General features: G+C 33.4%; 1 protein-coding gene across 1 annotated transcript in view; it reads right to left on the bottom strand.

The window, feature by feature from the left end:
• Window positions 1-1,136: 1,136 nt before the first annotated feature.
• The window catches only part of GNAT3 (G protein subunit alpha transducin 3), a 39,483-nt gene continuing 13,668 nt past the window's right edge, over window positions 1,137-26,951 (bottom strand). Inside the window, exons 2-8 of the mRNA XM_069461993.1 lie at window positions 25,655-25,697; window positions 24,031-24,172; window positions 18,333-18,490; window positions 14,166-14,294; window positions 4,409-4,538; window positions 4,065-4,218; window positions 1,137-1,358 (exon numbers count right to left, since the gene is read on the bottom strand). Coding sequence (XP_069318094.1) covers window positions 1,168-1,358; window positions 4,065-4,218; window positions 4,409-4,538; window positions 14,166-14,294; window positions 18,333-18,490; window positions 24,031-24,172; window positions 25,655-25,697 — 947 coding nt within the window. The 3' untranslated portion in view covers window positions 1,137-1,167. The remainder of the gene's footprint in view (window positions 1,359-4,064; window positions 4,219-4,408; window positions 4,539-14,165; window positions 14,295-18,332; window positions 18,491-24,030; window positions 24,173-25,654; window positions 25,698-26,951) is intronic.

The raw sequence follows: 26,951 nt of genomic DNA, 5'->3' as shown, positions 1-26,951 counted from the left end.
ATAAATCTTATATGCTGACCTAATATACTGACTATATATCACTTTCCACAAGTGTAAAAGGATAAATGATATGGAGACGTGTTTTAAGAGTATATTTTAGAAATGGTAGACACATTTAAAAAAGAAAATAAACTCATCTTTTTTCTTCATAAATAACATGATTTAGTTTATAAAGCAACAACTTAGCTTTTAGAAAGAAAACTTTGACCATTAGAATACAATATGACAATTAGAATGCATGATACAGTGCTAACAGAGAAGCTTTACTTTTGCCTTCTAAAATCTATCTGCTTGTTCCTACTTCTTATTCACAAAACATACCAGTGCTAAAACATCAAATTATTTTTCTCTTTTGCAGTCTAGAATTTTTGTCCCAAGGCCCATGTGATCATTAGTTGCGATAATGTTCCATGCCACTCTGGAATAAACTGTGGGGAATGGGAGGGGCTGTCACTCCTCTCAGCGTATACAGCCTTACACTGTGTACTTGACCATACACTTTCCCTTCTCTTCAACCACGGTAGAACAAAAAGATAAATTATTGAAATTTTCAACTCTAAGGGTAAATTCAGCATTAATGACTTTTAAGAAAACAATATAGCAGATAATATTGTATATATTTATTTTGCATATGTAATTTACCATTAACAAGAAAATGTATAGTACACATTTCATTTACAGCTGACAAATACAGAAATAATTGACCAATAAAATGCCTTGTGCTATTTTCAAATCGTCTGTATAGCACCTGCATGGTTACATTATCAGCAAAATTGAATGCTTCTCAAAATCTGGCCAATGGAAAAATATAGAATTATTATTTCATATTTTTCATTATTCTATGATTAAAAATAGGCCACATGTAGCAGTTTATTTCTAAGAAAATTCAGTGTCACTGATGTGTACTGTTACAGTTACCAAAATATATCAGTTTTTAGATATGAGGGCATCAAAGACACCCTGTTCTCCATGTCCCAAAGAAACTGATGCCTATCCAGACACAGATGACAATACATTCAAATTTTTCCATGAAAACTTTTTGCTTTATAATACTAGTTACATTACTAGATAAGTTAATATATATTCAAACTAAACACATCACACAGCACCTTTTCTTTTATATCTTGAAAAGTAACCACGAGTAAGAGTGGAAGAGAAAACAATTGATTAGAAAAGCCCACAGTCTTTCAGATTCTCTTTGATTATTATATCTGTAACTGCATCAAACACGAACTTGACATTTTGAGTATCAGTAGCACAGGTCATGTGGGAATAAATTTCCTTGTCTTCTTTTTTTAAGTTCAGGTCTAGAAACTGGTTCTTGATGTAATTCCCTGCATCTTCAAATGTATTTGGCCCTTGTTAAACAAAAAATTTGAAGAGGTAAGCATTAAATGCATATTATAAAGAATAAAACTATAAATAATGTCAGTAAATTTTAGAATTTTACTGTGATATGCTAAATATTGCAAAATCAAAATGGCAAGGATCATTTATCAGGGATGTGTGCAGAATCTACTTGGTGCTGGGAACTACACTTATTCCAATGAAGGCTTCTGGTGGCTAAAATGTAATCTTTGCATCAAAAAGTTCACAATACAGTAGAAATACCAACATATTTATGCAACAAAGTGAGTAATACAAACCTATATATATATATATATATATATATGTATCTCAAATGCTCTGTGTTTGTGGGTATGTGCATGTGTGTGTGTTTTAATATGAACTAAGAGAAAAAGAATAGAATAGATGAATAGGTGCAGAAAGAGGTGGTATTTGAGCTAGACCTTCAGAGAGCGCTAGAAGAAAAAAGAGAAAAAGTATGAGTGACAGCAGAAAAGTGAAAGTGAGAATTGCCTGTATTACTAGACTTGAGGGTCAGGTTGGAAATAAATTGAGCTGTAAAGAATGTGGTCAGATGAAAATGTGAGGTTTTTGTACAGAAATTGTAGGAAATCAGGTAGAATGTATGTTATGAGCTAGATTATAGACTATGTTACTAACTAAAGGAGCTGAGATGAGATAGGGAAGGCTGTAGAGAGCTATTCTTGATTAATATTTTAGTACAGTGGTAATATGATGAAGGCTGTGCTTGAGAAAGTTTAGTCTAGTAGCAGGACATACAAGAATCACTTGGGAAAAGGCAGAGATAAAATAGGTAGGCTAACAAATGGAGGACAGCTAAAAATGACCCATTGATTGGCTTTATGACAGAGTATGCTTTGAGGGGACTTAACTTAGGATGGAGCAGTAACATAAAGATTTTCAAAGGAGGTAAGATTTTGTTTCCCACTTTATTGTAACTAGAAACAAAATTCCACGGTTATCATTAATATGGCTAAAATCCAAAACACTGGCAATGCCAATGCTGGCAAGGATATGGAGTCAAAGGAGTTCATTTTTTCTGGAATGCAAAGTGGTGCAGTCATTTTGGAAGGCAGTTTGGTGGTTTCTTACAAAGCTAAAGATAGTCTTACCATAAAATTCCCCAGTCATACTCCTAGGTATTTACCTAAAAATTTATGTCCACACAAAGACCTGGATGTTTATAACAGCTTTTTTCATAATTGCCAAAAATTGGGGATAACCAAGACATCCTTCAACAAGTGAAAGGATAAACAAACTGTGGTTTATTTATAGAATGGAATATTATTTAAGAATAAAAAGAAATGAACTATAAATCCATAAAAAGGCATGGAGGAAACTTAAATGCCTATTGCTAAGTGAAAGAAGCCACTTAGAAAGTGCTATATATTATATGATTCCAGCCACATGACATTCCGGAAAAGGCAAAATTATAGAGAAAGTAAAATGATCAGTGGCTACTGCTCAAAATACAGTTGGAGGGGCCAGAGGAGATATGAATAGGTGGAAGACAAGGGATTTGGGGGCCAGTGAAACCATTATGTATAATGCTGCAATGGTGGATACATGACTTGCGTTTGGCAAAACACATAGAACTGTACAACACAGAGAGTGAACCCTAAGTACATTATTGACTTTATTAATAGTTAATAGTGTATCAGTGTTGGTTCATCAATTGTAACAAATGTACCACATCAATGTAAGATGTTAATGATAGGCAAACTGTGGGAGGGGACTGGGAAGGAAGCAATCACACTCCTAGGTATTTACCTAAGGGAAATATCTTGGAAACTCTGTACTTTCTGTTCAAACAGTTCATTTCTCTGTAAACTAAAACTACTCTAAGAAATAAACCCTATTACCTAAAAAATATATATAGCCCTTAATTATGAGTCTATATTCAATTTGTAATATTCCTATGGAATCATACTTATGTTTAACCACATGATAAAGGTATGAACATACAAATATTTATGATTATAGAGGAAAAATATGAACACTAATTATAAATTAACTAGCATAAATATTTTTAACAGAACGGCATGTTCCTAACATCTGGGCTACTCCACATACCTAACTGGTGATGTTGGATTTGTGTTCTTGTTTAAATAATAAATATTTCCATCTTACATAATTTCATTAACAACAAAGTATCCAACTATTTACAAACAAACAAAAAAAAATCCTGCTATGGAACATGACATTTATAGTCACTGAATAACAGGATCAGCACAAAAATTCTGGGACCTAGGAAAACTGTAAAAAGAGAAGATGTCACTATTCTCAAATTCATTCATGCTGTCCCTCTGGAAACAATGCAGACATTGAAGAGCCACTGAGATTTAATTTATAGCATTACTATATTTCATTAGGAAATTCATTAAAATGCCAGTTTGGAATAAAATTTGCATTTCTATTATGATGTTGAACACAATACAGTTTGCAATGTTGTTTGATCTGTTATAGAGAGTAGCAACCCTGGTCCAACCCTTCTGCTTTATTCATTAGAACTTTGCTTTAATGTAAACAGTAAAGAGAAAATTGCTCTTTATTTGTCAGATTCTTTCCAGTTTGGATCATACACATGACTCAAGAAAATGCTCATAAGCCTAAATATTAAATGTCAAAATCCAGATAGGAAAATATATATCTATACAAGAATTTATTACTACAGAACCAAAGGAAAAGTATCTTACCAGTGTATTCTGGAAAGCAGATGCTAAGATGCACCTTGGTTACTTTTTCTTGAAAGAGATCTTTTTTATTGAGGAACAGGACGATGGAGGTGGTTGCAAAATACTTGTGATTACAGATACTGTTGAATAAGTGAAGGCTTTCATGCATTCTGTTCTGTATGGTATAAGAAATGAGAATGTGTAGGATTATTATTTGCAAAATGAGAAGGCTGGACATCATAAATGAGGATCTAGAAATAGCATTCATTTTTGGAAGGACTTCATTGAACTGGGCAAAGTGGTAGTACTATTGGAAAGCACAAGGTTTGTAATTTATGCTGGCCTTGTTTGACTTTTAAACTTACCACTTCTTCATCTTCCACTAGGACCATGTCATAGGCACTGAGCGCGGCACAAAATATAATGCACGTGACTCCTTCAAAGCAATGAATCCATTTCTTTCTCTCTGATCTCTGTCCACCTACATCAAACATTCTTTAAGAAAACATCAAATGAATAACGAATCTTACAAATATCCCTCAAAATTTGCTTTGAGGTTAACATTTAGAGTTATAAATGGATGCTCCAATATCTTTAAAAGGTATTCCTTTGATTTTTGATTATAAAATAAGTCTTATTTGGCAAACTTGCAGCTCAAGGACTAAAGAAAAAGGAAACATTAAGTTTTTCAATTTTTTTTCTTTTTTTTTTTTTTAAAGGAGGTAAAGAGAGTAATAAAGAAAGAGAGGAGGCAGAGGAGGAAGGGGAACATTTATTGTCTTCATGCAGACTAGATTAAAATAATTTACACACTGTGACAAACTGGGAAGTTTAAAGCAATTTTAGAAATTTAGTTAAAAATCGTTAGCTTTAAAAGATTTTGATCAAAGCTTATACATAGGCTCTTGAATGAACAGAAACTGCAAGAAGACTGGAAGCTACTGTAGTTCTGATGCTATAATTCTTATCTGTTATTTGATGTTCCTACATTTATTTGTTTATTCAAACAGCTATCATTTGCGTTCTATGTTCTAGACATTGTGTGCTACATCTACTGACACAAAGATGAAAAAATAGTCATTATTTTCAAAGAACTCTCTGTCTGGTAGAGAGAAAAACAAGTGAGTTATTATAATATGTAATATTATGGAATAGATATTCAAATATATAAGGTAAAATGTGAGCACACAGGAAGATTTAAGGCAACCAAGGAAACAGCAATAGCAAAGGATTTGAGAAGGCAGGAGTAAGTCTCAGGTGATTGGCCAGCTATGGGTTTACTGGGTCTTTCAAGTTATATGAGAAATTTAGATTTTATATTGCAGATAGTAGATGATTATGGGAAATTTTTAGGTAGGAAATTGACATTTTTGGGTCTTTTTGTTTTGGTGCATTAGATCCCTTTGATCTGAGTCCAAAGGATATATTTAATGAGGAAGAAATTAGAGGCAATGAAAGAAATTATGAGGCTATCGTAATAGTTTAAGCTTAAGATATTAAGTACCAAAAAACATCCAAGCTGTACAGACTTCAAGGCAATAACTGTACTTGGAGTAATAAATGTCAGATTATATTCGGTAAATTTACTTATTGAAGATATTTCCCATATGAACCAAGTAGAGAAAATATATATAGAACTAAAATTTCTCAAATATGTATGTTTCTGTCTCTGTATGTGCATGTGTGTATGTGTGTGTGTGTATATATTTACACACACACACTAATGCAAAATCACTCCATTCAATAGTAGATTAAAAGAGAAGATGCTCACAATATTGAAGATAGTAGTGCAATTGTTAATAGTCTGGAAATCTAAATTCAGTGTCAATAAAGAATAGTATATGTGCTGCTAAATACCAAACACTCTGTGGTTTTAGACTTGCAAAATAAATGGATGAAAGGGAAAGAATTTTGACTTTAAAGTTATGTGAAAATTAACAAATAAATTTAATTAAAAAATTAGTAAATATTCTTATGAAAGCAAGAATGATATATACTCAAACACTTAAATTTTTAGTCAAATATTTTAGTAATTCATAAAAGCAATGTTAGTTTTTTTGCCAGACTTTGAAAAATAGAGTTTTATCTATTCCTTTATTGAAGTCCCCTAAACTATAAAATGTGGGAGAAATGGAAATAGTTCAGATCATGACTTTTATTTCCTCCTTAAATTTCCATCTCACCAATTATAGTGGATTGATTTTAATTTAACACACCTAACAAGAGTTTACTATCTGCCAGGCATATAAGCATCTTACAACAGTTGACTTATTTAAACCTCACCATGAACTTGTAAGGTAGTTATGATTATTATTCTTATTTTTTAGATAAGTCCTTAAGCAACTTGCCTAATTAGTACTTCAACTAATATTTGTTGAGGCTGTTGTGTACCAGGCACCATAATAGGTTCAATAGGTTCTGTGGGATAGTTATCCTGTGAAAGTTGTTAACTTGTTAAGTATAAATCTATTTACTTAGACCAGAGGTATTAGTACTCTGCCTACAGTTAGCTCTCAAACCTTCACTAGTGGATCGGAACTATTTCCACTGTGGAGTCTACCTCTCTCCCCAGGCCAGGCAGTAGTTCTATTTGTTGTCAAAGAGATCACTGGGCAAAAACTTTAAACTCCCCCTTTCTGGGGGGTTTTGTTCTGTTTTTTTAATGAAGATGATGACCTTCTGCATTCCAGATGTTATACATATTCTCCACCTGATCATATATGAATATGTTATTTATCATTTGTTGGCGAAGAAATGTGATAACTGTGATTGAACAAAGAGGCATTAACTTGTGGATTTTGGTGTTTTAAGGGTGGAGTATAACTTATTAGGTTTAAACTCCTGGTGGGCTTCTCAAACTCAAACCACCCCTCTTAGCCCCACCTAGTAGATGCTAACATGTAGGAACCTCCATAGTTCTAGCCTCCTCTTTTGCTCTAATCTCCCACTCAGGGGAAAATTTCCTTTCCATTGCTTACTGGAAAGCTAATCATGGAACTAGGAGAAAGGTAATTTGGATGAATGGAATGTTAGTGCTAAGACAGTCCAATGTTCAATTTCCACAATAGGAATAGCAGTGTTGTAGGAAACAAATTCTAGGACAACTTCGTTAAGCTTTCTCCACTAAGCAAGCCTTGAATTATCTTTGTTAGCATTTATTTTTAGTCTCCATTTCTCTACTTTTGATGCCCAGTTATACCATTTTTCTTCATTCTGATTAATGCTTTTTAAAACTTTCTTTTAACGATGTTTATATTTTCAATTAGATTATATTCAAATCTTAAAAGTGTGAGAAAATCCTTGTCTCCTTAAGGTGATTTTGTGTATTTACTTAGATTCCCTGAATGTGATATTTTACCTCAGAGAAAATAATCTTATTTCACTCATGTTAATACAGTTTTTTATTTTGTTTCATTTTTGGCAGGGAGACTCTAGTAATAAAAACAATAACAAGAATTTTCAATATATAGGAATTCTATTTTATGGACTGTATGGGGAACATAAATTCCCCAGGAGAAGGGGAAAAAAAAGAAACTTTATATACTTCCTACATATTTAACAGCATAATGGTTTCAAATGGCTTTCCCCTTAATTAAAACATCTAAAGAATCTCTGAGATGAAAATCAGAGTGACAGCAAGCCCAGCAAACTCACTGGCTATGTCTTGACTTTCTCTGATGATTCAGCTTCTTTGGGGCCTGCTGGTGTATTTTACCACCAGGTGTAAGAGGCAGCCGTTCTCCTCTTCAGGTAAATACATACAACTGTGATAAATAACAATAGTTGGAACAATACCTTACAGTTGTTTAAAAGGCATCTTAGAATTGTGTATTCTCCTTGAAAATTAAATTCATATCTGTGGTTTTATTTGCTCCTCATAACAATTCTTTGTGTCACAAGGGAAAATAGTATTATGCTCCTTTTACAAGTGGAGAAACGGAGGCTTCCCAAACTCACAATTAGTAAGGACCGGCAATGATGTAATATGACCCTTAGCCCAGTGTTCTTTCAGCATACTAACGTAGCTTCCAATAAACTTGTTTTAATAAGCTTTGCTTTCTCCCAAGGAAGAGAGGACAAAGATTACTCAATCTTGGCATTAGCATTTTATTCATACTGATAAAATAGCTTCTGAAAGTCTATCTTGGATTGAATGCTTATAATCTTCTCATTTTATGACTCACTTGATAAAGAATATCTTTTTTTCTGTGCAGACTGATGTAGGAGACATAGGTCTGGGGAGCACTGAACATTTCCCTAATGCCATCTGTTATTGTTGAAATGAAATGCTCATTAGCAAATCAGACAAAGGCCAGAGTTTTGTTTTTATATTTATTCTCTTCCTGGACATGATGATAACTCTAAGAACAGTTACATTTTGCTTTGCTATTATTGTAGTAATTTATTTTTCATACATCTCTTTTCAATTTTAGCTTTTCGTCTAAATTTTAATTTAGGTCTTATTTTATAGAGGTATAAAGTAGTACAATTTATTAAAAGAATTTGGAGATTCCCAAAGTGAAGTATTTATTTATATTTTTGACTGAGGAAGTATTTTCCTTACATATAAACACAAAAACAAAGAACTCCATTGTGATCATTCTGTGAAAAACAAAATTAAAATTAGAGAAAAACATATATACGTGCTGTAAGACAATTTGGACTAGTAAAACATAAAGGACAATTAGTAAGGGGAATGGGTGTGTTGAAATTCATTTAATTCTCTGAATATAGTAATGGAAGTCTTAATGATGTTGACTGGAATTTACAGTCTTTATTCTGGGTTTTTGTCTTATTTAATATTTTAGGAATGGTAATACATATTTATTAAGTCTGATATTTAAGATAGGGTTCTTAAAGTTAAAAAAAAATTTTTAAATGACTGATACTTATGATGTAGCTAAAAATTGACAGGCCAGGCTTTTAAGTGACAGCTAAACATTGATTATTTGTTAAATTGCTCATGGCAGTAATATAGGGCAAGCCACCAAAGTTTTATGGCTTTATATTAAACAGTTGAGTAAACAGTTGAGTTTTATAGTTATATTTTAAACAGTTGGCAAAGCTTCAACCTCTATGGATTTATGTTAAACACTGGGCTATTCAAACTTCATATCATAATAAATTATTATGACATAATCTGCCCTTTATAATTCTTATGAAATGATTACATCATCTATGATAGCTAAAAATCAGCAATGCTACTGCAGCTAACGTATTTGTTAGATGTCTTTGTTCATCCTATAAGCACCTGATTATGTTTGAAAAATCACAGTTTCTGACATCTTCTACATATTTGATGACATAAAAATAAGGTCTAATCTGAATAGGAGTTTATTCTGTTGAATGGGATTTATTCAAGATGTTTGGCTCTATCAGAGTTGGTGTAACTTCTTAAGCTGCCTCATGAGAGAGGGTCACCAAGAGGATCTATGTCATTACTAAATCGCCATAGCAACATGGTCTAACCAAATCTTTCCCTTATGTCCAGTTCTGAAAATAGAGAAGAGTCTTGTGGACACAAAGGATATGCACAGTGGTCTTTTTAAATCCCTTAATTGCTTACGATTTAAAATCAGAATTACAAGGACTTATGACTACAAGGGGGTCAGGGTCTCCAAATTCTCAGGTCAATGCCATTATATACTTTCTTCTACGTGTGTGTGTGTGTGTGTGTGTGTGTACGCACATTTGGAAACTTTAAATGCCCACTAGATAATTTTCTGATTATTGAATAATGTAATTCATAAAGTCAATAAAATAAATTCTGTGACTATAAGCCATTAGGCATCATATTATGTAACTTATTATTTCATAATATTAATCATGAACATGCCTGAAACAAATATATATGAGTTGTTGCTCTATGAGATATAATAGAGAATAACAAAGCTGAATTGAAATATAGATGCTGGGTGGACAACCAAACTCCTAAGCTTAGATGATGCATACTCCACACAAATGAACACAGTATACATGATTCAACTTCATGTTTTAGGAAAACTGTAATTATTTTATATCATAGATCTGTTCAAACATTCGTGAGAACAGTTATGTTGAACTTACAAAATCTGAAGCTGTGTGTTGTAATAGTTGCTAACCTTTTTTTTCTTTAGCTTCCATATAGTTTTAAGTCATCTCAATTCTGTTTTTTTAATCACTAGAGAGAAAATTTCTTCTCTATAATTGTTTGATAAATCCTTGCAAATCTATATCGAAGTTACTTGTTCTGAGGAATTATTCTGTAAAAATAGCAGAGCTCACATTTGCATTGCATTTTCCACTTACATAGTACTTTAATGTCTGTAAAGATAATTTATCTTACCAGTTTGACAGTTGGAGTTCTGGTTTGATAAGAACTCTCAGGTAATTTCCATTAAATTAGATGATACACAAAGATGATACAGTACATTGGTAGAGAGAATTTTTCATGTTAGAGTTCCTATTTAAAATTCTAGAGTTCTATAATTTAATATGTAAATTAAGTCTTTAGTTTTAAATAGTCATAGGATGATTTATGCTATGTGAATACAAATAAATGCTAATGCAATATATTTTAATACCTGGGCACTTGCTGAAATGAAGTTGGAAGGTACATGATTTTTATACTCATGTTTTGAGATACTATAGAATTTGACACTACAAAAGCCTGTGAAATTTTGCACAATCCTATTTAGCACCTGAAATAAAGTGATTTAACTGTGAGAATTTATTAATGGATTAATATATCTCAATTGCTGTGACTAAACTTAAAATGTATTTAAATATCTCCTTAAGAAAAAAGCACCACTTAAAAATAGTTTTTGTAGCAAAATTTAAATATTGTTAAAATTTTATTGTTTAAATAAAGACTTTTTTTAGAGAAATTCCTTACATCTGAGTAAGGAGCTACGGTAACTTTTATCTTCTTCCTCATAGAAAACACTTTTAATATAATAACACATCCTCTTGAGTCAGAGGGAAAACAAAAGCTCTTAAGAAAACAGAACAGCTCAAAACCCGTTTCAGTAAATAGCAAAGAGGTGGTAGTTGCATAGTCAAGGGAATGTTATGTCAAAATAATTCCTAACTGGCCTTCACAATTCAATTGACACGTTACATTTTAACATTGATACTGTAATAGAGAATTAGCAAGACTCCCCTCATTGCTTCATAAGGGCCAGCAATAGGAAAGTAGAATAGATCATCTTCCTATATGACTTAAGACAGTGCTTCACAAAATTAACCACAGAACTACAAAAGGACTGAGGAAAATGATCATGTACCAACGGGGACTGGAGGCCTACTCTGAAGAGGGCTAAGGAAAGCATATCTTTAAAGTAATATTTCATTTTTTAAAAAATTAACTTAAAGCTGTATTCTCAAAAAATATTTGTATTAAAAATTTCTGATTACTTATATTACTTGGTACTGAATGAAATAGGTATTCCATGACTTTTTGAGGTTTTGTGTGTTCAATGACAATTGCCTTGTACCCTGGTTTTAGAAGCACTGACTTGTGAAGTACCACAAGACCCTGCCAACTCAAAGATATTTCCCCAGCAGACTGTCATTTTATCCTCCCTCTCTGCTTCTCTCTGAAATTATAAATGACCAACAACATTGGAAAAAGCATTTTACAGAAGAATGGTTTCCACCCCAATTTCCACCCCCTAATTACCCATCCGTGACGTACAGTGTAAGGGGTGTGGTCTTTGAAAACAGAAAGATGTGCATTTTAATCCCATTTATAGCACTTCTACGTAAGATCTTGGGGAAATATTTGATCTCATTCTAGACTCCATTTCTTGATTCTTTATCCTACATATGGATAGCTATACCCAGCTCATCACGTCCTGTGAAGGTGTAAAGATTGCATACATAGGGTGCTTGGTATACGGTGTTTACTCATTCAGCAAAAATTGACTATATTCTTACTCTGTGCTAGCCACTGTGATAAGCATATCAGGTAGAGCTATCAGCAGATGTGTTCCCTGGCCTCCTGGAGCTCAGGGAGTATGAAGCAGAAACAGAAACAAAAAGAGCAAACTAATAAAGAAACAAGGCAATCTCGTACAATGGTAATTTTAAAAGACAGCAGTGTGATGTGTTAATATTGTAATGGAGATGGCTCACACTAGCATGGCCAACTCTGCATTAAGTGACATCACCTTGGTAGGTTGAAATCAGCAATGGTGGGGGTATTTACACCAGGGAAACCATCTAGAGCTACAGATCAGCTCTCCACCCTGACTCTCCTCCCTGCCCTGGAGAGCCTGTTGTTAAACGTTTACCAGCGCGTTGCCCGGTATAATAGTTGCAGCCAGATATGCAGGGATGGGAAATAGAGAAGATGGTCGAGGCTCCATGAGAGGGCGGCTTTTGATTTGGGAACTTAATGATAAGAAGGAGATGTTCCTTGCAGAGATCCAGAAGCAGAGCTCTTCAGGCCAAGGGACTAGCAAGTGCAAAGGCCCCGAGGCTTGGAATGTTAGAGAACAGGTAAACATGATAATTTATAAGAGTGACCATTTCTGTGACGATATTGGTTGGTATTGTAGCAAGTGACCAGGGCTGTGAGCTTTCAGGTGGTCAGTAGATGACATTAATTGACAAAACTGGCTTAAAGATTGAGACAATCTAGAACCCAGAAAATTCCTTTGGTTTATGAAAAGTAAGCTATATCAAACTTTAGCTCTCTGCTAGGACTTCTCTTCATATAATCTTTACAACAGATGTATCAGGCAAGTAAAAGAAAGGTATCTCTGTGTTTCTTAACTCCTGCTGCTAATTATTGAAGAACCTGGAATTGGAACTTTGGTCTGAGAAACCTCAAGGCCACACTCAGTTCTAGTCTGTGTTTCAGGGAGACATTGGGGAAAAGAAAGGAGAGTAAGACAGAAAAGGGACTGTGTCAAAAATGCTTTGACTGGGGTAGGACGGACAGAAGGGGGAAGCAATTGGACTCAGGTTGCTGAAGGAATACTCCAGAAACTGTGTCAAAGATCAGGAGTCTGAAGAAAGTTTTTGCAACAGAGGAACAGTGAAGCCAGCACTGACGACAAACTTTTCTTACATTTGCCAAGAGAGGATGTTGATTCCAATGTGTGCAGTCTCTTTACTCTAATTTAATCTTTGGCTCACTTTTCAGAAAATTAACTATTTGTGGGCCTGAAATTTAGGTATAAATTTTGCAGAGATTTCTTTCCTATTAATTGTGAATATCTTATCTACATAATAGCTATTCTAATTACATACTGTATATAACCTATACTTAAAAAAAAATTTAAAGCTTTTATCCCACTAAAACAAATTTTATGATATTAACTACTGTTCCCTTTTTTGTCACAAATGGATACGTATAATTCATGTCACTTTTCTCCAGTTTTTCTCCTCTTTAAAAATGTTTTCATTATTGGATGCGTGAATGATCTTAGTAGTTACATTTTAATAGATTTTTTCATTATTACATAATATAACTAGAAACTGGTATTAATGTTTAATATTTCATTAGGTGCTTAAGTAGAAAAAATATTTTCGAGCATTTTAGCATGGGTTTCCATTTCTTGGTATAGTAAATGAGTGATTTTGCAGTAGAATTTCTGGGAAGGTCTTGATAATGGAACAGCAATGAAAATAATGATTCATTTTCATACTCAAAACATGCTTATAAAAATATGCCTTCTTGTTCCAGTAAATAGCATCACATTCAAATAATACTCTTCTTAATTATTTGCATTTCTTTTAAATTAAGGGAACAGATGTAACATGAATATTTCAAGCAAATGGGAGAGTAGGAAGGCAAGGGAAATAGGATTCCTGGCACCTGTGGCTCAAATGTTATTCAAATATATTTTCTTTTTTTTCCCCCAAAGCACAATGTCACTTTTAAGTATGAGGAAAGTGAAAAATAGCCACCACCTGCTCAACACAGAAGCACTTCAGCCTGGAAGGAGGGGTGAGGCTTGGGATGGAGAAAGGCTTCAGAGGGGAACAAAGTTCAGTGGGACTGAGAGGGAACCAGGCCTAGTGAACATGCCCCAGGATCACTGCACCTGCCTATGGTTACAGATTGTCTTCATGAAAAAGTATCCAGCCCAGTGCATACTTCTGTTCATAGTTAGAAGAGACATTTGATCGTACCTGAAGTGCAAGTCTTTAAAGGAGAATTGAGTTTCAATGATTCCAGTCGTTTTCACTCGAGAATGTAGAACGTCTTGCTCATTTGGCACATACCCGGGTGCTGTTATTCTATCTAAATCATTAAGGTAGCTAATCAAAACAAAATGAAATAGCAAATAAATTTTTTAACTTTGCATTTGAAGATCCCGGGGTTTGGTACAAGTGAGTTTTTAGTTTAGGATCCATTAAAAATAACAAACTCCAGACAATTGCTTTACAAACTCCGCTCATCTGCAGTAAGGGTTTGGCACCTGGGAGGTTGCAGAGCTGCAGGGCACTGCATGTGGCACACAGCTGACCCCCGGGGGCCTCTTCTAAAGGCAGCTAAATCAGTGTTTTCTTAGCCTGTATTTCATGAGGTTTATGTGATAAATTTGCCGGTACATGGATAGGAGTATGACAGAAAATTTCTATTTTTAGGGCCTAGATCATTATAAAAAGAAAAAAGCTGCCTTGTAATGGTAGTCACCAGACTAACCTCCAAACTGTAGTTTGAATTTAGGCACTTTGGATTTTAACAAAGTGATTTTAATGTCATAATTTGAAAGTTGTTTGTTACTTTTGCATGGATTGCCTAATTAGGACTCAGCCATTTCTGTTACATGCCTTGATGATATCCAGTTATCTCAATGAAAGAAGTACCTCTTGTCCCTCCTGCTGGTCCATGCTGGAACTATCTCAGGAAATTGCAGACCCAGCCCTGAGTCTGCACTCCTGGGACAGGAGGCTGAACTTACCCGCTGTACCCTCTCCCGCCTCCTTGTCCATCAGTGCATTGTTGTGCCCTTAACCCTTCCAGGAAACCTTATTAAAAATCCTACTGTTGGCAGGCTGAATACTATCTTCTTTCTGCTCATAGGATCTACCAGTGGGGATGAGCAGGAATAAATCTAATTAAGCTGTGTACCTTCTAAGAATCTGGTAGATTAGAAGAAAAAACTGTTCTTCACTTCTTCATGCTTGAAACCAGATAATGTCTTTAGGCTAAAGCAAAGTGTTTTATTGCTTGAAAAACATTTTGTAAACCACTATTCTAGACTTTTGATTCTAAATCTTTAGTAGCTTAGCAATGTGGCTATTTCTGTGAAAATTTTGAACATAAATATTAGTAGTCTGGTAATGTTTTCATGACAAATTTCAGCATTACATCGAACCTATGTACATACTTTATATATATATATATATCTTAAATAGAAAGATAAAGGTTGAAGTACTTCAATTGAGATAGAATTTGAGAGTTAGAATCCAGCTGAATGTTAGTGTTCAAAAACTGAATTTAATCAGTGATCAAGTTGCGGAGCTATTATGTGTACGGCTAGCACAATGCCTTAGAAAGCAAGTTGTTTTATGATTAGAAAATAAATTCAGCAGCAATATAGGTAATTAATTCATGGAAGATCTTTTTACTTTTAAGCTGAAATAAAATAAGAATGGACAAGTGTCCTAAAAGGATCTTGGTCAAGGACAAAAAGAAAATGACATGTCAGAAACACACACACACACGTATAATGTGAAAATTTAGCAACATTGTTTTATCCTAATAAAGATTCAGTTTTCTTTAAAAAGGAGTGATGAGATATAATTATATTAAAGAAAGTATTGATGGATTTTGCTAGTTTATTTTCTATTTGGGGAAGCAAATCCCTTTGTGAATTTTGTATTGATTAAGTGGTAGGTGCACTATTGGTCAGTGGGTTCAAACTGAAAAGTAAAAATATAAATAAATAAACATATTTACCAAAATAGAGATTAAATTCATTTTAATGGTAGCTAAATGAAAACCTTGGTAAAGACACATTTTAATGCACTTTTATTTGCATGTATAAATCATTTCAAGCAAAGCAGAGGCGTTAGCAGACTGACACATTTGCATTTAAAATGCTTGTTTTAATAAACAAATGTAGGATTTGGATGTTCAAGCCTGCAGTCTAAAGCTTAGACCAAACAGAGGCCCTTAATACATATGGTTTAAGCCACTTGCAAATACTGGATTTTTTTCAAATCATGTAAAAATTGTATTTTTCCTGATAAACTCTATGTTAATTCTTAAAGCACATGGAATTTAAGTGGCACACTAGATGGCCACAGTCAGTAAATCATGCAGTCCTAACCAAAATCTCTCCCCTGCTTGCCACTGCCATGCCCCTTTTCTTTCAGTTTGCTAGAACAGATGGGGCTGTTACGTTGCCAACTACAGCATTCCTTCCCCTCACTCTGATCAGATTCACCTTGTTGTTGGCCTCAACTTGAAGGAGCTCAAGATTTGAGAAAAAATTCTTATTTTCACCAAAAGAAAAAAAGAAAAGAAAAGAAAGGAATGTTCAAGATCTTGCTCTATATAATATATATGAAATAGACCTGCAGTGTAATACCAATCTGATTGTATATTTAGTTTTATAATATAATTAAGTATTTGAAAAAAAATCTGCTCTTATTTTCTGGAAGAAAGTAATGTTCATTCAAAGTTCTTTTGTAGCAAGCTTTTACTTAACTTTCCTTTTGAGGAAACCTAAAGGCAGAAAAAATTAACATTTTAATTTTTTGGTTTATGTATGTATGAAATATTTCTGAGACACAGGGGGCAGAAATCAGCTTTCCTGTTGTTATTCTACTGTCCTGCAAATTAATCTGGGTAGTCAACTATTCCAATATGGGCAACTTCACAAAATGAATGCCTATTGATATTGCTTAGTCGTATTTAACTTGAAGAACATATAAAAAATTTTAGTATGAATCTATATTAGGGTAAATAGTCCCAGTGTAAAACGTATTTTAATTATTTAAACAAAGGAAAAAGCTAAATTTAAAGATTAGAGAGTACAATAAAATATTATTTTATTTGCCCATTTTAATTACATGATTTGTAAATAGGTTTTTGCTATCAAAGAGCAAATAACTTGGTAAACACAATGGTAATTTAATTGCAAATAAATTGCTTTCAGTATTCTAAGGGAAAAATAATGTTTAATCAATATCATGTATCCAAGACTAAATAGTTTAGTCACAGCTCACTCTTACCTGTCTCTCCAGAACTTTACTAAGCATGTTTTGTGGGAATATTCCATAATTTAGCTTCTTACTCATTGTGATTGTCTTTATCAATGATTGTTGTAGAAAAGTAATGTTTTATTACACTACAGAGATCCCTTTTACTATTAAAATGTGATAGGCACTGAGAAACTTCTAAAAGCAGTTATTCAAGTTTATGTAATCACAAAATGACACCCATTCGGCTCCTTCATCAGAGAGATAAGAGTAGCTCTTTCCTCCAAAGGCAATGTGCCCATTGGGATTTGGGGTCTAAAGTAAAGATGAATGAGTGATCACAGAAGACTGATTTTGTTCCCCCTAGAATTTATGCACATTCATATGCATGGACAGAAATATAAAATAAATAGATTGCATTTACATACATACGCACACATTTTTGCAGCCATATAATGATGGGATAGGTTAAGAACCACTTGCTAAAAGGAAATTTTAAATCACTTCGGTAATGAAATTATAATGTCACAATCTCCTAATTTCCTTATAGTTAATTGATGCTAACTGGATGATATTAGCAGTGAAAATTATATAATCTTCCTTGAGATTCCAAAAGAGTCGCATATTCTAAAAATGTTTTGGAAATTAATACATTACTTTCTTCTAGAATTTGTATCCTGTTAATCAATCCAATGAGCCAAGGCATGTGTCATTAATAAAATTATTCTAGGAGATGATTTCAGTAACATGAATATAGGTGAAATAAATAGCCCAAAACCTCAGGGTGCATGCCACCAGTCTGCGTTAATGGGGAGTGCTATGCATAATGGTTAATTCTTTTTCCTCAAGGGAAGATATTTGTAACATATGTGTTTTCTCAGACAAAGAGTTTCAAAATTAGTTATTTAAAATGCTCCCCTGATTATTTTTTATATCTCATTTATGTCATCTTAATGACATTTGTATCTCAGTTATGTCATCTTATTCTTTTTCATTTTTCTTCCATTGCTTTTTATTTTACTATAATAAAATGTAAAGCTGTTTACTTTCCTCATTTGTGTTCACAAATGCACAGTATGCAGAATCATAATTCTCAATTTTAAATGTTTCAACTGTAATTCCTGTGATAACAGATTCACTTACTAAGCAGCCGAATCGTTGAGCTGATATTCAGATGCCCTTTCAAAACAGGCCTGAATTCCTGGATCTTTCCACAGTCGTTTTATTACCTCAGCCAGTTGAGGTGTCATGCCACCATCTTCCAGGGTATTTGCCATTGCATAAAGTTGTTCTTGGTCTTCCTAGAGGAATGTTTTGGTGAAAAGGATAAAAATCTGTTATTTGGAATCATATATTCTGTTTTTTAATGGAGCATTTTAATTTGATGATTTTGATCTTATTCCTTTAGCTAATAATTCCACTGAACGTCTTTTCAAAATACATTAAAGTCAGTAGAACTAATGTTCCTTATAATGAATGGTTGGCTGATGTCCAAAAGAATTCTCTACAAAAACTATGAAATATTTTATGGAGAAATTATTATATTTTGGCATATCACTGACTTCTGCATATCATATCAAAAAGGATAACAATACCTTGGAGTATGTCCATTGAGTTTGTAGAGGGTCAAAATGCTAGGGTAACAGAATAGTGAATATAATCTAATCTTACATTTTGTCTTCTTTTGATCGTAGCTCTATATTTTTCAAGAAAAAGAAAATGCTAAGTAAAAATTGGAGTAAAAATAAGAAATAAATTCATTATTCTAAAATTGTATTTTTTTAAAAATTAATATATATATTCTTTGGTATCAGGTACCTCTTTGTAATCATATAAATAAACAATGATAAACATTTAGATCCACACAAAATTTTTGAACATCTCTGTAGGTGCTGTTGATTGCATGCCTCTGGAGCAAATCAATTCTTACCTCTGGAGATAAGAATTCATTAAGAAAAGTAAAGCAAAACAAAGCAAAGCAAAGAAAGGAAGTATTGTGTTATCCCTGCTGTTGGTATGATACTTGAAAGTTGCAAGGAGAGAAGTTTAATGAGTAAATATACTGTAGTCCACAATTTATTTAAACTAATAATCGAAACTGTTTTTATAACAAAACTTTTTTTTTTTTAAGGTTAAGAATTTGAGTTTCCGAGTAATTAAATTGACTATGATAATAGTCCAGGAAAATTAATAGAAGTCTAGGCTCAACCTGGTTGGCAGCCTGTAAAGCTGATATCCTTTCTAGCTCATCATTCTTCCAGTGCATGTTACTAATATTACAACAGTTTTCAGGATAGCACATACAATATCTCACATAATCCTCACAAACACAGTGAAATAGACACTGTATTTTCTCCATTTTACATGCGAGGGGTCTAAAACTCTCAAAAGTTAATTTGTGGGACCAGTAAATACAATAAGCATCAGAAAAGGAATCAAACCCAAGCACATTTTGTGCAGTGTCAAGCTGCTACCAGTGAATTATGTCTAATAAGAACCTGCTGCTTCTCTGATACAATTCAATTGAATATTATTTTAAATTGACTACAGGCTTATTTTACCATTTTATCAAAAATATGCTGTTTGTATGAAAAAGTAAAGGTATATCTCTAATTGTTAAAGAGAGACTCTGTTAAGGCTAAAAAATCTTATTCCATATTTCTTTACAATCAGATTTTAGTGTTAAAAACAAACTGATCCAGTGATCATTGGGCCAATTGTTAAATGGCCAAAATCAAGGCTTGACCTCATTTTTTTGCATCAACACAGGAATAAATTTTTAAAATCCTTCTTCCGTATTAGAAGGATATGAGAGAAAACTGCAAATCCAGCAAAATATGACTGGTCACTTTGCTGGCAGCATCCTATTTGGCTCTTTCCACTATTAGAGTGCCATTTAGAACAAATGGTGCAGTGAAGCAGCTGCTACACAGTTTTATCCCTAAAGGGAAAATATTATTTGCCTTGCCAGCATATCTTTATAAACCAACATTAATGTACTCTTTCATTTCTTTTAAAACATTCCATGTTTAATTTCAATATACTTTATTTGCGTAGATATGATGAATGTAGTTTCACTTTAAACTTTAAATGTTACAAAGTCTTCCTTGACTATCTCTTGAATCCTAGGACCTCGCCCACAAGCAAGTCATCCTATCTATCAGCTTGGTGTTTTCCTCTCCAGACCATTTATTTTTATTTCTTCTTACTTTTTAAATTTTTATTTTTTTTGTAAATTTTAGAATATTACAGGGGTGCAAATGTTTTGGTTACGTAAATTGCTTTTGTACCGTTTGAGTCAAAGTTATGTGTGCCCATCCCACAGTTAGTGTGTACTGTAACCATTAGGTGTGAATTTACCCATCTCCTTTTCCCCTCTTCCACCTGCCTGACACCCTATGAATGTTATTTCCCATATGTGCACATAAGTGTTAATGGATTAGTTTCAATTTAATGGTGAGTACATGTGGTGTTTGTTTTTCCATTCTTGTGATACTTCACTTAGAAGAATGGTCTCTAGCTCCATCCAGGATAATACAACATGATACTTATTAGTGAGGACATGTGGTGTTTATTCTTGAGATACTTCACTTAGGATAATGGTCTGCAGTTCACTTCATGTTGCTGCAAATGACATTATTTCATTCCTTTTTTATGGCTGAGTAGTACTCTGTGGTGTGTATACATTTTTTCTTAATCCACTCATGAATTGAAGTACATATCTTTGCAATTGTGAATTGTGCTGTGATAAACTTTGAATGCAGTTGTATTTTTTAATAAATGACTTCATTTCCTTTGGGTAGATACCCAGCAGTGGGATTGCTGGATCAAATGGTAGGTCTACGTCAATCTAAGCACTTGACCTCTCCCATCCAATCCACTTCCTTAGTGTAAATTATATGCCAGGGTGTAATGGTATGTCAGTAACACCTAAATTTAGGTCTCTAGCCAAAGTATCTCTTTTTAGCTTCAAATGCACATTTGCAATTGCTTATATATGTAGATATCCCATAGAACTTACAAACTCAACATATCCCAAGCCAAACTAATTAGTTCTTCCCCATCCCCATTTAATGTAGAACTATTCTTAATTCCACAAATAAGGATCTACCTTCACATTTAGCTGTGCTGCCCTTTTGAAATAGCGGATGCTTTGCAATTACTTGTTCAAGGTCAAGCTTTCCTCTCCTTATGGCAAATATTGTTCCCATCTGAGTTATTGCTGAGCTCTCAGTATATTCTGGTATCCAACCAAATATCTTCCCTATAAATAATGGTTTAATAAAAAAAAATTTTTTTCAAATGATGCAGGATGTGTAGATTTCAAAACATAAACTTTGATGATCCTATATTCAAAATGCTATTGAAAAATAATAATAATATTTACTGCAAATTTATAATCTGCAATAGTATGTATTTTATAATGGATTACTTATGTTCTTGCTTCCTCTTTTAATAGTTATAATTCAATGAGGATAGCACTAACAGTTTTTGGATGAAAAAACTGCAACTTACAGAGCTTAAGTAACTTATCCAAACTTATGGAGCCAGTGACTAATAAAGCTCACATAAATTTTCTATAAGAACTTTCACCCTTTGAATGGCAATCTGTGTGATGATGTGCAATGGTTATGTAAAAATAATTACACTTGTATAAATAAACGTATTAGAAGCTAGTCAGAGCTCTGAAAGCAACACATGGGTAGTGTTTAGCAATTAATCTGGTGAATAAACAGTTTAAATCAGATAGAGAGTGCATTAATCTTAAAATCAAATACTAAAGTATGTGGTTGAAACTTCTAGAGTTTACATCAGTTGAAATCAAAATATGAACCATAAAGTTCCTGGCAACCATGACGTTCCAATATTTGAGAACAGAGGTACCCCTGAGAAGTTATGACAATTGCTTAATGGCAGCTTAAGTTGCTCTGTTATACCATTCAATATGCACAGTTTAAATATATTGTAGTTATTTTTACTTTTAGTCAGCACATGGCAGCAATGGATAGAGTCTATTATTTTCACTCCACTTGTATGTCAGATCATCAAGACTCTTACCCTCTTAACAATAGATTTCAGGATTTTAGTGATGACTGATATCGTTTCGCAAACACTGGGCTATATGAAGTGCATAATATATTTAAATAAGTAGCAATAGGCAAGGTTGTGATTTCCAACTTCTCTGACACAAATACATAGGATACCATATTGCACATACAAATTCAAACATGATTAAATTATTCTCAAAGGAATTCAGAAGGTACACCTATTTCAGTAACTATTATTGCCTAGAAGAAAAACATCAAATAAATATTTCTAATCATTTAGTCCTTGCATAGGGAAAAGCACTGTAATGGGAGCCAGGAGAAGTGGGTTTTGCCCTAAACTATAGCTACTTAACATAAACCAACTAATCTTCTTTGAGTCTTATGTTTCTCATCTTTAAATGAAGGGAGTTACAGGAGGTGGTCTCTTAAGGGCCTGTTTAAAATCCTAGGTTCTCAGGAAAATCCAGGGACAGTGAGATAACTGAAGTACCTTTTGGATGACAAAGTCATAGAACAATAAAGAATGAAAGAATTTTGGAGTTCAGCTCCTCCAAGTTCCCCTCTTATACATGAGAAGGAAACTGGAGCCAGAGAAGTAGACTGGAGCCAAGTTGTGGAGAGAGTTAGAAATGGAGGGAGAATCAGTAGAACCCCTGACTCTGCTTTACAACCTATCTACTTACGGTCATATTTAGCATTTTGTTGTTCTTTGAAGAAAAGTGAATGGGTGGAGAGGGGATTTACCCTCTCCTTTAAAATTAGCAGCATGGAAAAAGCATTTTTATCATCCTAATGATTTCCAGTGGTCATTTACGGGGTCTAACCCTAAGCTGGGTGGGTGGGGAGTACAAATGTCCTTTTCTTTTCTGTCATTATTATACTGTTCCTCTCTATTTTTATTGTTCCTATGGCAAGGTATCTAAGAATTACATTGGGAAGAGTTCAGTTGACACCCCCTGGTACTAACCAGCTGCCCAGTTGCTCCTGGACAGGACATGTGAAAACAGGTGAGTTCTTCCTGTGGATTGTATTCAGTTACTCTTTTTTATGGTTGGGGTCAGCTATTGCTCTTTGAATAAGACTATATGTTCAATTTGCCAACTAAAATATTTTTATATGTTTGCACATAAACTTTTCAAGTAAGTATACTTCTAGTGCATTTTAATGTAAAATAATTATGTTATAAAATATAAAATAGGGAAAAATGAAATTGTTTGGATGCTACCACATAAACAAAACTATGACTACTTGAATATATTTAGTATACAAGCATTTTGCTTACCCACACAATTTGAATTCTTTTTTAAAATATTAACATTATAAAATAAGCATTTACCTGTTGCCACACAGTCTTTGTAATCTTCATCAAACATAAATTGTAGTGTTATTATTAAAAGTTTTTTTAAAGTCTCTATGAAATGACTCATAATGAAAGTGAAAAATAATGTAGAGATATTTGCAGGTTGGGTTTATGCAATAAACCCTTTTGTATTTAGCAATCATAAGTGATATTTTTCTTTATTATAATATATTTTTTGATATTAAATTTGAGCCTTAGTAAAACAGTTAATGTTGAATAAGATTATAGCACACAGTGAAAAAGAAAAATTCACTTCAAGAAAAATAAGGAATCTTACATTATACTGAATTAATACTTCATATGAAATATGAAAGTCTTATTTCAGATTTTTAAACTTTTGGTATAGATTAGTACTACAAATTTATTAAGTCCTACTATTTTGTGTCTCAAACTCTATTGTAGAATCTACAACTGTCATTATTTGCATACTTACTGCACTTCTTGGATTTACATAATCAATTCCAAGGGTAGTCATGGCTTTCACAATAGCTAGGATGGATTGCAAGGTATTACTGTAAACTACTGCCTTGAATTCAATGCATTCTTGCTCACTGTAACCATTCTTATGGATGATCCTATAATGAAAAGGTGAAAAACTTTTGTGAGTTGAATAATTGATTGTAACACTAAAGTATATTAACAGTAAATTGCTTGAATAAAATGGGAGTATATGTTCATTAAAAAAGGTCAAAGAATTTTGACAATATGTACATGCTAAATCTGAATAATTTTATGCCTTTGGATTTTTATTATCATTGTAATTTAATACAATATTTTCTTTCTGGGCTACCCATGATAAACATGAAGATAACTTAGGGTTTGTTCTAAACAAAACACTTTTTACAATGAATAAGTCATCCGCGTTTACTTAGAAAGCTGCTTCTTTTCAAGAGAAAAATTGCCAGATTCCCAGGATGAAGATATATGCAGAGTTCTGAAACTTCGTGTTGTGTTTACAACCTGATGTCTGGAGGAAGTGAAATCATTTAGTAGAACATTCATGTCTTTCCTTTCATTTAAAAAACACTGGAAATTAGGAGTGCCTGCTTTCTATTTACAGCATTAACAAAGGCATCTTTTTTTAATGCAAGTAATTGCACACTGTTAAATCTCTTGTCATTTGTCCATCTGTGTTCGTGCCACTGAGATCTCAAAGTTGAAATGCTAAGTGATTTATTTGGCTGACCTCAACTCTTCCTTCCACTCATTCAGTCAGAAGTCAAGGTTTTACTAGTACTTTAGGAATAATAGCTTAAAATAGATTTACCTATTAAAAGCTAAAATATTTGGGTGTACTAAATATTTGCATGTACTAATTACACATTTTGGCATCTTTATTGCATGATATGTTCTTGTTCCTTCCTCTTTTTTTTTTTTTGAGATAAGATCTCACGCTGTTGTCCAGGCTGGAGTGTAGTGGCACAATCATAGTTCATTGTAGCCTCAAACTCATGGGCTCAAGAGATCATCTTGCTTCAGCCTCCTAAGTAGCTAGGACTACAGGTGCATGCCACTGGACTCAGCTAATTTTTTAAATTTTTTATAGAGATGGGGTCTTGCTATATTGCCCAGGCTGGTTTGGAACTCCTGGGCTCAAGTAATCCTCCTGCCTCAGCTTCCCAAAGTCCTGGGATTATAGGCATGAGCCACTGTACCCAGCCCATTTTTTTTTTTTTATTGTTTTTAAAGAACCCTGTGCTCATTAGACATCTTTTTGTATGTCATATTACTAAAGGTTCATGTTGTGTCCATACGCATAGAGACATTAGCATGGGGGGGAAAAGAGCACAAAGCCCTCTTTAATATCTTTGACAATATTAGAACCTTCAAATAAAAGTATTCTGAACTGAAAGGGTTAAAGGCAGTGCCTATATTTATTATGTGTTTTTTTATATTTACTGCCATAATTTGCTGAATTTCTACTTTAAGCATGGCCATGTTTGTTTTGTTGCATTAAACAATTAAATAACTTAAATGAATAAAAAATAGACAATTAAAATGGTCAAATACGTGGACAGGCATCTAATATTAAACATTTGAAATAGTTGTGTACCTACTTCATTTGTTTAACGATAGTACTTTTTCCAGATTCTCCTGCTCCTGAAACAAAAAGAAAAGAATGTTATCAACTGACACAGCAAATTTGTATAGACATTGAAATCTGATTATCATTTTCTCATGAGATATCTTTAACAGACACCTCTCCTATTATATCTTCTAAAGCAAGCATTATATATTATCAGGGAAAAATTATATTTTTGCATTTGAACATAATTTGGGAAGCTATGTGTCCTGGCTTTGCAACCCAAGAAAATGGTCCCCAACTTCATAGTCTGTAGATCACTCTCATGCTCCCAGAATGTCACTTCATATATCAGATTTGATTAAATAGCAAGATAAAAGAAAAAAAACAGTTAATAACTTTTTATTTCCAGAATTTTGATTGGACGATGGGCTTTAGCATTGTATTTACCTTAGTATGTGGTAAAATTTCTTCTGGTTTAACAAAGGAAGTTTGCTAATACCACTAAGCAATACTAAGGAGCCTGCGGATAAGAATAGATATGGGAGTGTCTCAAAGTGGGTTACAGTGACATTCCTGGGGAGAGGGGAGCTTCGTGTGGGCAAAGGGGGAGCTGGCAGTAATACCACAGAGAAACCTGTTGCATTTATCTGGAACAACTATTTTAGCTGATGATATAAAATATACAACTTTATTTTGGTATAAAGTCAACTCTGCAAACATCACATAGAGGAAGACAAAATGCATATGATATTCTGAAGACAAAGCATGACTCTCTTTTTTATTATTTGTGTAAATTTAAGGGGTACAAGTGCAATTTTGTTATATGGATATATTGCTTAGTGGTGAAGTCTGGGCATATAGTGTATTCATCACCTGAATAATGTACATTATACCCATTAAGTAATTTCTCATCATCCACCTCCTAGCTGCCTTCCACCCTTTCAAGTCTCCAATATCTGTCATTCCATACTCTATGACCAAGTGCACATATTATTTAACTACCACTTATAAGAGAAAACATGAGGTTTTTACTTTCTGAGTTATTTCACGTGAGATAATGGCCTCCAGTTCCATCCAAGTTGCTGCAGATGACATGATTTCATTCTCTTCTGTGATTGAGTAGTATTCTATTATGTGTGTGTGTGTGTATATATATCTCATATTTTCTTTATTTGATTATTCATTGATAGACACTTAGGTTGATTTCATATCTTTGCTACTGTAAATGGTGCTATGATAAACATAAGAAAGTAAGTATCTTTTTGGTATAACAATTTATTTTCCTTTGGGTAGATGCCCAATAGTGGAATTGCTGAATTGAATGGTAG

Source organism: Eulemur rufifrons, chromosome 29 (assembly GCF_041146395.1).
Source record: "Eulemur rufifrons isolate Redbay chromosome 29, OSU_ERuf_1, whole genome shotgun sequence".
In the NCBI taxonomy this organism is placed as follows: Eukaryota; Metazoa; Chordata; class Mammalia; order Primates; family Lemuridae; genus Eulemur; species Eulemur rufifrons.
This window is presented reverse-complemented; position numbering and strand designations above follow the sequence as displayed.